This window comes from Balaenoptera musculus, chromosome 15 (assembly GCF_009873245.2).
Source record: "Balaenoptera musculus isolate JJ_BM4_2016_0621 chromosome 15, mBalMus1.pri.v3, whole genome shotgun sequence".
Lineage (NCBI taxonomy): Eukaryota > Metazoa > Chordata > Mammalia > Artiodactyla > Balaenopteridae > Balaenoptera > Balaenoptera musculus.
In genome coordinates this window covers 81809287-81820834 of record NC_045799.1, presented here as the reverse complement: position 1 = coordinate 81820834, position 11548 = coordinate 81809287, and the positions used below count along the sequence as shown (strand labels likewise).

General features: G+C 41.9%; 1 protein-coding gene across 2 annotated transcripts in view; it reads left to right on the top strand.

The window, feature by feature from the left end:
* The window catches only part of LOC118880768 (cytochrome P450 3A29-like), a 38966-nt gene extending 29484 nt beyond the window's left edge, over window positions 1-9482 (top strand). For both annotated transcript variants that reach the window (XM_036824693.1, XM_036824694.1), the window contains exons 10-13: window positions 826-986; window positions 3423-3649; window positions 6124-6286; window positions 9011-9482. In XM_036824693.1, coding sequence (XP_036680588.1) covers window positions 826-986; window positions 3423-3649; window positions 6124-6286; window positions 9011-9106 — 647 coding nt within the window. In that variant the 3' untranslated portion in view covers window positions 9107-9482. The remainder of the gene's footprint in view (window positions 1-825; window positions 987-3422; window positions 3650-6123; window positions 6287-9010) is intronic.
* The last annotated feature ends 2066 nt before the right edge of the window (window positions 9483-11548 follow it).

Genomic DNA, 11548 nt, shown 5'->3' with positions numbered 1-11548 from the left:
GAGCCTGACCATGCTTGGATTTTCTCAGGAGAAAATAAAAATGGAGACCAATTTATAATCACAAGGGCTGTTTGCTGAGCACAAAGGAGAGCAAAGAGAGGGGGCTTGTACTGAGGAAGGTGACATTCAGGTCATGACTGAATAAGCATTGCAAATTCCACTCCCTGGATCTTATTTTTCTATATTGTGTGCTGGCCAATGCCCTTCTAAGGACACATTCTTTCTTCTGCTATTTTAATGCCATTGATTAGACTAGGATCAATCAGCACTCTTCTAGCTTTTTTTTTTTCTTTCTGTAGTTTCTGTATATCTGTGATCATCCATTTGAAGACTTGTGCCCCAAGTCTTCTATTAATTTTCCCTACAGTATAGCCTTAGTATTGCAAACTTTCTCAAAAAAATTCATGTTATACTTTAGCTAGAATAATATAATTTTTTAAAGGAAAAACATGGCTACCCCATACTGTTTCTAGCTAAAGTGCATTTAGGATTCTCCAAGGGACATACTGATAATGCTGTGTGTGTTAGACAGAAATGCTTCTCTTGAAATTACTCAGCTGTATTTGTGGAAAGTGTGGCATAACCAGGAGCCAGAGGGCCAAGTATAGTACAGACCTTGAGGAAAAACTGGATTAAGACACGTTTTGCCTGTTTCTGGCTCTGTAAAACAGACGTGAGAGTGCAAACCACTCCCAGTTTTGCTCTGAATTGCTTTTACATTTTTTTCCCTAGGGATTTGGGAGTCTCATTTGGATGTCTCATCCTCTAACCTGTGATGTTTTATATTGACATGCTTTACCTACAATGTCTCTCCTCCCCTTTTAGCTCTGTCTGACCCAGAAATGGTGGCCCAAGGTATTATCTTTATTTTTGGTGGCTATGAGCCCACTACTGAGGCTCTTTCCTTCCTTTTCTATAAACTGGCCACTCACCCTGACATCCAGCAGAAGCTGCAGGAGGAGATTGATGCAACTCTCCCCAGTAAGGTGAGTGATGATACCTGGAGAGGGAGGGGGAAAGTGAAGCCTTAGCACGAATGTCTCCTTGCCACTTCTCAGGAGATTTTTGCAAAAAGCATAAGTATCAAAATTTTCACTTGCGCTATTTAGGAAGGATCTCAAGAGTCAAACACAAAGGGGGAAAACATAGGTAATGCGTACTACTCACAGAAATATAAGTAGTTTGAAACAAGTGCTGGTCCTGGCATATCAGTTATCACAATGATGCCACATAAAAATCACAAAACCTCAGTGACATCTAACAGTAAGCATCTATTGCTCTAGTGTCTGCATAGTTATCTGCTGATATTGGCTGGACTTGCTTGGTTCTGGCTGTTGGCTGATCTAGGCTGGCCTTGGCTAAGCTGGTTAGGCTGACTCAACTCCACACTTGCTTCTCCTGCCTCTCAATCTCCACATGTCTACTTCTCAAGGCAATGGTAGATGGCAAGAACCAAAAGTCCAATCATATGGGTGATTTTCAAAACTCTCCTAGCATCACACTTAGCCAAATTTCCACTGGTGTAAAGCAAACCACCTGGCCAACCCCAGAGTCAGAATGGGAGGGAACCACAAAGGTAGATGGCAAAGGGCATGGACACAGGAAAGGGTGGAAAATTGGGACCATTAATTCAGTCTACTGCCCTGGGTAAACTGCAGACTAGGAGGAGCCTTTAAACAACAAAGGGCTTAAAGTAGGAAACAGAGGACATGAGTTTGAGTCCTGGCTGTGGTTTTGGACAAATTTTATGACCTTTCCGAGTCCTGGGTCCTTCAAATACAAGGTAAGGATAGATCGTAGTGCCTAACTTAATTAGAGATGATCTGTCTTCTCTGGTAAACCACATATTGCAATTCTTTTCATTGTAATAAGATGGTCACCAGGCAAGAGAGAATTGCTAAAGCATTGTCTTCTTCCTCTTTTATAATAATACAATGACAAGAACACTATTGGCCAACATCTGCTTTTTTTACTCTATATGTCTGTTCTAGATGCTATTTATAAACGAATTTAATCTTCATAAAATTCTGTATAAGTCAGGAGAGGCTAAGTTATGCCTCAGTAGCAGATGAGCCCTCAAATCGCAGAGCTTTCATAGCAAAGGTTTCCTTCTAACCCACGTCTACATGACCAGCATGGCTTGTTAGCGGAGAATGAGAGCGGGCAGCTCTGCTCCACAGCGTTACTCAGGGATACAGGCTAAGAGTCTCCACCTTCCTGTAGCTGCCTTATCTGGAACATGAGGACTTCCTGTTGTCCGAGGAATAAGGGACTCGAGCGCTGCTCACTGGCTTTTCAAATGATTTGTCCCCGATCTGACATAATCGCCTCAGTTCACAGCCCATTGGCAAAGCTGGTTTCCTGTAACTTCAAGTGGGCTGGGAAATACAGGGACTACATGGATACTGGGTGAGCAGTGAGTGTCTCTGCCACACAAGCCTATGAAGTGTCAACTCTAATTATCTCCATGTAACATTTCAGAAACCTGAGCGACAGAGAGATGAAATACTTTCACATACTAGTCGTGTACCTAGTGGTGAAAACGCCAACCTATGTGCCAGGGTGTCTGTCTCCTGAGGCAACTCTTACCCTCTACAATGTTGCCCCTTAAATATAACCCCACGTGACAGCCACGTGTCACCCCCACTGGTCTCAGATCTCTGCCAAGAGTGGAATTCTTTGTGGTGTGAGGAGAGCTGGCCTCTGGGGCTGGAGTGGCTTGTTTAGACCTTCAGACCTTACAGTCACCCCTGCAGGGACAATAGGAGACTGTTCCAGCAACAGAGGCTGTGGCTGAGGGTAGGGGTCTCATCCTCTTGTAACTTTCCCTGGATCTGAAATTGTGTTCCTTGTAGCACCCATTTTACCCTTCTTTTGCATATTTGGTTTAAAAAGCAACTTGTTTCTCCCTAAATTATTTATAGAGTTTTAATATCATAAAGTATTTTCAGATTTTATAGGTATAGTCAAAAGAATTAGTAAACGAGATTTCTCAAGTAAAAAATTTATGTTGAATAGAGGATTTGCACTTATACATTTCTTCCCTTGGTACAGATGTGTGGCCTCGCATTTGAAAGAAAACAGTGACTTTGGCACATTTCACTTAAGACTAAGGGTCATAGCCTATTAGTCATGTTTGTTCTCGTGAGAAAGAAAATACACTGCATAATAATGTGCGGGATTTCAGGCCCTGTTTAGGGGATTGTCCCAATGTTCTTGTGTAGTCATAACCACTCCACACATCTCAGTGGGCCACTGAGCAGGTCAAAGGACATGATAGATATTAAAACATCTATAAATGTTAAGGTCCTTTACCAGTTGAAATTATTCTCTGGAGCTCCTACCATTTCAATAGGACTATGTAGACTGAGTTGAATTTGATCCCCAATCTCAATTTATCAAAATCTATTTCTTTCTTCCAGGCGCCTCCCACCTATGAGTCCCTGGAACAGATGGAATATCTTGACATGGTGCTGAATGAATCTCTCAGGTTATTCCCACTTACTGCTAGACTTGAGAGAGTCTGTAAGAAAGATGTGGAAATCCATGGGGTGTTGATTCCCAAAGGGACAGTGGTGATGGTGCCACTCTTCACTATTCACAGAGATCCGGAACACTGGCCAGAGCCTGAGGAGTTCCATCCTGAAAGGTAGGAGAACCCAGGGAAGAGAACCCTCTCTGATCCAGAGTGGTTCCAGCATATTAGACGCCTCTTACTGTAGGAGACAAATGAGTGATTGTACAATCATTTATTTGTGCATCTTTTTATTGTTTGACGTTCTGTCTTATTATAAGAGTGATCATTGTTTGAATCAAATTTTACAAACTGTGGACTAGAAAAAAGAATTATAGCTGTCTACATTCCTAATACCTTAAGATAAGCCTCATTGATAATGTGATGTATGTCCGCATGGACATTTGTCTATGCATATATAGATTTTTTAAACTAGAATGGTAGTATATTTAATTTGGTTTTGAACTGCTTACTTGATTTAACAGTAAACTATAAACAACATTCTATGCGAATTGTGTGTGTATCTATCTATATATCTATATATATAATATATATGAGTGATTGTATGCATATGCCATAATTTACCTAACCACTATCTTATTTTAGGTGTATAGGCTTTTTATTTCCTTTAAGTTTTTATGTCTGTTCTCCTTACCTCTTTGAATTCATCACTAATGTTCCCACATTTCCATTTCTTTAAACACTGGTTACATTTCCTCTAGAATTATTGTGAGAGTGCAGGCTGGGGACCTAGAGGTCTCGTCCCTGGTGGTTCAGGCAGCCTCACTGAGGATGGAGGTGTACACAGGTGCCCTGGTTCTGTCTGTGGCTGCAGACCTGGGCCAGCTCCCTTCTACCTCAGTCCTTGATGACCTTCCAAAGAGAAGTTCTCTGCTGTCTAGATGTCTGAGACTTCCTCCTTGGAGGGGTTGAGCATCCTCTTTGGGGAATTCAGAGTCAAGGTCTGGTTTCGGTACAGATTGGACTCTGGAAAGAGTTGATGCTTTCCCACTTATTGTACAGTGAGCAAAATTTGGGATGAATATTTTAGGGCACTAGCTGGGATCTAGACTTTTATGAGCCCCTGACTATAAGCTCCCTGATGGCAAGGACTTTGTCTTGTTCGCCCTAGTGTCCTGAGTGCTAGCATAACCTCTACACATAGCACTTCTTGAAACAGGAAGTCAGAGTGGACCAAATCCTCTGTTTTCTGGCCCAGGGAACCTCTGTGTTTCCCTGAAGCTCAGTAGCTCCCTCTCCTGCAGCTTCACGAACCTAAACCAGAGACCACTCACTGTTATTTCTTTTTTGCTGTTGCTGTTGTTCATTTTGGTTCACTTCATTTATTTATTTATTTTTTATTGGAGTATAGTTGCTTTACAATGTTGTGTTAGCTTCTGCTGTACAACACAGTGAATCAGCTGTATGTATACTTATATCCCCTCCCTCTTGGACCTCCCCCGCCTCTTCCCCCATCCTGCCCATCTAGGTCATCACAGAGCACAGAGCTGAGCTCCCTGTGCTATACCGCAGGTTGCCACTAGCTATCTATTTCACACATGGTAGTGTATTTATGTCAATCCTAATCTCCCAATTCGTTTTTGATTCATTCAGTCGTCAAGCAGAGAGTTAGTGCTCACCTGTGTGTCAGGGATTTGGCCAGGCAGTGAGAAATCCAAATGTTTACAAAAAAGCCTATCATGGAGAATTTTTGACATATACACAAGTATATTCTATAGGCACTAGTCTGTGGAAGACTTTTAATGTATCTATATGTGCCCATTCCCTGACCAACAACCACCCCATGTCTCTGCTCCAGCCACATGCTACTGCTACCCTCCTCCATCTTCCCATATTATTTGAAGTCACAGTGTCTGTAAATATTCCAAAATGTTCTGCAAAGTAGGGATCTTTAAAATATACATAATCACAATGCTATTATCACTTTCCACAATTCCATATTTTTCCTTAATATATTCAAATACTGAGGAGTCAAATTTGAATAAAACAGAGGTCTAACCATCAAGGAATTTATAGGCTAGTGGAACAGATAGACAAGGAAATCAGTGGTTATTCTACAGTAGCGTCATATAGTTATGTAAATGTGACCTAAGCATTCTGTGCTGTGGGGGAGAGAGACAGACAGACAGACAGACACAAGGGGATGGGAAGGAAGGGAATACAAGGGGGAAATGACAATTTAAATCCTGGGAGATGATTCTCCTGCTTCCTTCCCCCATGAGCACATGACCGACATAAGTGTGTGTAGAGGCAGGAACCCACGTTTCCTTCAATCAGTCTCATTTCCTCGCTGCCGTTCAGAGCATGAACATCTTACTGCCTGAATGTAATTTTAGTGTTTAGAGATAAATTTTTTTTTAAACAGCATTCATCTCATCTCCTCAACAGGACTGAAAGCTCCTATAGGGTCCGGGGAATGGGAAGGGTCTGGAGCTTACATTTCTCATAGCAAAATCACCACAGCAGGATTCAATGACTAGCTCACACAGGCATCCCTAATGCTACTAGTTGAGTGTTAAGCCTCAGACTTTGAGCTCTTGTGGTTTTTCCATTTCATTAATTTGTTTCATCTACTGTTGTGGAACCAGGTTCAGTAAGAAGAACAAGGAGAGCATAAATCCTTACACACACATGCCTTTTGGAACTGGACCCCGAAACTGCATTGGTATGAGACTTGGTATCATGAACGTGAAACTTGCTGTTGTCAAAGTCCTGCAGAAGTTCTCCTTCAAACCTTGCAAAGAAACACAGGTCAGACAGTTACCTAGCTGCATTAATTGTGTTTATTGTGCGTTTTTAAAACTGATATAGATAGATAGATAGATAGATAGATAGATAGATAGATAGATAGATAGATATCATATATCTATATATACACACACACACATATATATATGAATGTGTTCTATTCAAGGAATAATTTGTCATATTGGACATGAATGTATTTGGAGCCATCTGTGACCTTTAAGGGTCCTTCAGCTCTGGATGGCTAAGCCTGTGGCTTTGTAATGACCCAACTCTAAAGGTCATCTAGAGTCAATGCAGTTAGCATGACATGATTATTTGCAGTCTTTTGAACCTCAGCAATGTTTTAAATTTCATTTCAAGTCCACTGGAAGGAAGGGGAAGTGTGTGCGGTCATGAGATTAGTGATGACCACATCATGACTTTTCAGGGACGCTCTTCTCCATCAGAACTTACAGAATCTCTCCTGACAGGGGTCCTCAGCCACTGGTTGTATAAGGAAATTATTGTGGTGCTTTAAAAAATCCTGATGCCTAGGTCATCTCATTTATTCTAAAATAATTCGCCCGGAGTGTGGCATTCAAAACACCCCCACGGATTCTCCCGTGCAGCCACAGTGAGAACCCCTGATGGAAAGCATTTCTGCCAGATGTGAAGGACTCCCACAGCCCCCTCACCTTCCAGGGGTCCTGCTGCCATCAAGATGGGCTCCCTTTACATTCTAATAATAACTCTCTGTGTGCTCTTCCCCGCCCCCATTCTATTCTTCCCCCTTCAAGTTCTAGTTCAATCCCAAGCCCCTCCCTCGAGCCTTCCCCACCCAGTCCAGAGCCCACTCTCCCCTCTGCTCTGTATCAGTTACCACAGGCTGGCATCATGGTTCCTACTACCTAACTTAACACTTTGTCATGGAACCATCCAGTTTGGTTCCTATGTTTTCTTTACACCTATGAACATCTTTAACTGTAGCCTCTCATTTTATTCCTTTTGTAAACTCTGAACAATGCCTCCCAGTCACCCAGCAAATGTTTAAGGAGTTAGATGTGCAGTTGATTAGAGTTCTTGGATACAAATTTTGAATAATTTGAACTTTTGAAATTTAACAAATGACATTTGTGTACATGCCTGTTGTACGTGTGTATGTCTATCTGCAGGGGACATATATGAGTGTCATTTGAAATTTTAAAATAACAAGGTGTTACATTTATAGAAAGATCTGGAATCTCTCCTCTGAAGAACACAAAGAACAGTTACCATTTTTTCATCTCAAGCACGGCCCTATAAGAAGGCTTATTTCTAGGAGTCACACATTTAATAAGCAGCTCCTCCCCTTGGGTAGGCTTTCTCAGGGAAGAGGAGGATAGAGACGGTTTCCATTTTACTTGTGGGCATCTGTGTGGCCGTCCTGTAGGTGTGTACAGACAGGGGACTCAGCCCTGAGAGAAAGGGGGCCTCTGGCACACCTGGGAAGGGCAGGTGCTCCCTGAAGCTCCACCCAGGCATCCACAGGCTGGGGCTTCTCCCTCCACGACAATTTGCTTGCCCTTCAGTCAACTGAGATTAGAAGGTCACTCTGTTGGTTCCCCCAACACTGAAGGAGCGACTGGGTGAGAAAGGGGCTAAAAGTACTGGACCAAACACTGTAGGTCGTCAGAAGTTCACCATTTGCACTACATTTGGGAGACAGGCAATGTTAAAAAAACAGGCATAATGCTTCACAACGACCTCTTCCGATCATGAAACTGGATGGGTTCTACTGGGAGAGGTAACTGGACTCTGCAGAAGTTGAGGAAAGCCCATGTAATTAACATGTGTGATTCCTACTAGGATTACCTTGCAAGTTTCAATGGACACAAAATTATATTTACATGGCTCAAGACAGTTGGCCATAATGCCTAAGAATCTGGTAAATTTTAAAACTTCATCCTTTGTACCTAAAATTTAAATCAAAAAAAGAACACAAGCCAACCAGATTTTTGTCTCTAGGCTGGTATGAAATAAGCGCTCAATAGATATTTTGTGGAAAGAATGAAGGATGAATGCTTTCACTATCTCGTCTTGACATAACTTAAAGAATAAGTATAAACAATCAAAGATAAGGAGGGAAGATTGGATGAAGCTACCAACTTCCAGCTATAAGATATATAAGTACTAGAGATGCCACGTACGACATGATGGCTGTAGTTAGCCTTTCTGTATGGTGTATAGGAAAGTTGTTAGGAGAGTAGATCCTGAGAGCTATCACCTGAAGGAAACAATATTTTTTCTTTGTATCTATGAGCTGATGGATGTTAATGAAACTTACTGTGGTGATAATTTCACGATATATGTACGTCAAATCATTATGCTGTGCACCTTAAACTTATGCACTCCTGTAAGACAGCTATGTCTCAATAGGTGGAAATTTTAATTTAATAAAAAAGATAATAAGGGAATGTGGCAAACAACTTTACTCCATATATTTTATACATAAATGTGGCCAGTTCCTTGAAAGACACAACTATTAAAGTTCACCCTACGAAAAACAGATAAGCTGACCATCCCTGTATCTATTAAATACATGGAATTTGTAGTTTTTAAAAAAGAATCAAAGGTATATGATGCTAAAACTAGCTGTTATATGTTTGTAAAGCATTCTTGTCCATAATGTATCTTATATATCAATACTTTGTTTCTCTTGCTGGCGGTGCTTCACTATTCGATTCTCACATGTTTGTTTAACTGTTGCAGATCCCCCTGACATTAAGCCCTCAGGTACTTATTCAACTAGAAAAACCCATTGTTCTAATGGTTGAGCCCAGAGATGGGACCTTAACTGGAGCCTGACTTTCCCTAAGGACTTGCGCTTTGTTCTTCAAGGAAGCTTGGTCCCAGGACAACAGAGACCTTGATTTACTTTGTGATAAAACACAGAAATGAAGATGGGATTCACCTACTGCACTTGATGGATGACTAGAGATTCTGCACATTCATTTAGCTTTCTCACTGTCTACGTAGAGTGTTATATATTGCGTCATATAAAAGAGGTGATTAATAAGTGCCAGATATGCAAACTCAGCTTATCTGGTTCTCACAGAACTATCTCTACCCCACCACACCCCACTTAGTACCATCTACTCCTCCTGAGCACTGATCAGAATGAAAATTTCTCACAAACTCTAATGAAAATAAGAATGATTGTGATGACTAAAGTAGTGACATTTATATCACAGATTTTATTTTGAATATTCTAAATTAAATATTGTATTGAGCAAGTCAATAAACATCTCTTTACAAAAGTATAATCTGATGCCTTTGTGCACATTAGGGGGGAGTGTACACAACTGAATCAGGGAGATTCAGTGACTACTTGCTTTTGACCATCAAAATCACTGCTTGGTTGGGGCCTTTATCAAAACTCCAATTTGACTCCTACTAAATAGGTAAGAGCCAATCCACTGCGACTTTGCCTATTGCTTAGAAAGTATATTCGTAGTTTATACCTACCTTTTTTGGAGCACATATTGTTTGTAACACTCAACTGAGAAACTTATTTGTTTTGATTTAATGTTTTCATCTCATCTCCCCTGATGTTTCTGGAAGGCAGGAAAGATGTTTTTCACACCTCTTTGCATTCCATCCTCAACTCCCAACTGTCTTAACACAATGAATGTGGAATAACAGACGGTTAATTGGTCAGTTGTTCAGGCAGAAAGGCTACAAGCACTGATCAGTTTCAGTTGGTATCAGAAGCTGCCCAGGGCTCTTCCTTTCCCTTTTCTGCCCCCTCCCTCCATTTTTCCTCTCCCGCCTTGCCTTCCCTTCCTGGATAATCCAGTCCTAAAGCCATTGGGGGGTGGGGTGACAGAAGGTGGGCAGGCACACAATGAAGGGTGGGGGCAGAGAAGGGAGGCACAGTGGCTCCAAGTCAGAGACTGAGTAGGGAGGGGAAAGTGTCCACAGGAACAGCAGCCTGGCATGAGTGTGGGAACCCAAGCAAGGGGAGAATGTTGCCCACTCAGATACGTGGCCTGGCAAGGGCAGCCAGAGGCTAAATAGGGTGTGGAGAATGCAAGTAGGTTGAGGAGGTCATCCATGAGTGGAAAGGAATGAAGTGAGGACTGGCTATATAAAGGGGGAGTGATCAAGTAAGTAAGTACATAAAGGATGATGGAAGCCAGAGTTCTCACTGTTGGAGAAGAGAGTCACTGATTCAGAGAGGGAGAAACCAGAATAAATCCCATGGAGTCAGCAATTGAAACTGAATGTGTAGTGTAAATCCATGCTTTTCTACATATATAGAAGAGAGCTAGCTAGATGATATAGACAGATGATAGAAAGATATAGAGAGAGAGATGATAGATAGAAATGTGTGTATGTGTGTGTGTACAAAAATGCATATTCCCTACTTTTCTCTACTGATACGGTTTAGAAACAGAATACCAAAATAGCAATAAGCACACCTCGTGCCCAGATCTTGGCTTATACATATCATTTCCCACTGAAAGGAGCCAGGTCTTCTTAGAGAAATGGCTGATTCCAGGGCTGGGAAAGTACATGATGCCCATGGAACATCTTGGGCTAGAAGGCAAGGAAATGTTAAACACTGACATGACAAAAGGACACAGAAGCCAGCCTGAGGGGCTTCCACTGACCAGTCAGGGACCATTTGAGCATCATAACAAATAAGGATAGTAAGAGCTGTTAAGCCATTCAAGAAAATAGGAAAACATGAGTACCTACAGATATATGTAAATAAATTAATGAATGAATTGCAATTTGACGAGGAAACTTACATAGCTTCAAAGTAGTGCTGCTCAAAATACGCATTAATTATAGAGCAGAAGGGGTAACTTCAGAGTGGAGGAACCTGGCAGACAGCCCTTTCCTCATCAGACAGCAGCGTCAGGGATGGGGTGACTTGATCGTGCTTCACCTGATGGGACGCAGTGAGAAGAACTCACCTCACCTGTGTGATATTCCTGCCAAGGAGGCAAACCTGAAGGAAATCCTGAAAAGAGTCAGACAAACCCAAACGGAGGAAGATTCTCCTCCTCGTCTGTAACTGGTTTGGAATCTTCGAAAGAGTCAACCTCATGAAAACCAAAGATAGACTGAAAATGTTCCAGAAGAAGGAGACTACAGAGAGGCGACGTCTAAACACAACTCGAGGGCCGGGTCCTTCTGCTACAAGGAGCTTGTTGGGACAGGTGGGGAACTGGGGGCTCTGAGATTAGACGGCAGTGATGTGTCAGCATTAACTTCCTGACTTGGAGGTCATATTGTGGT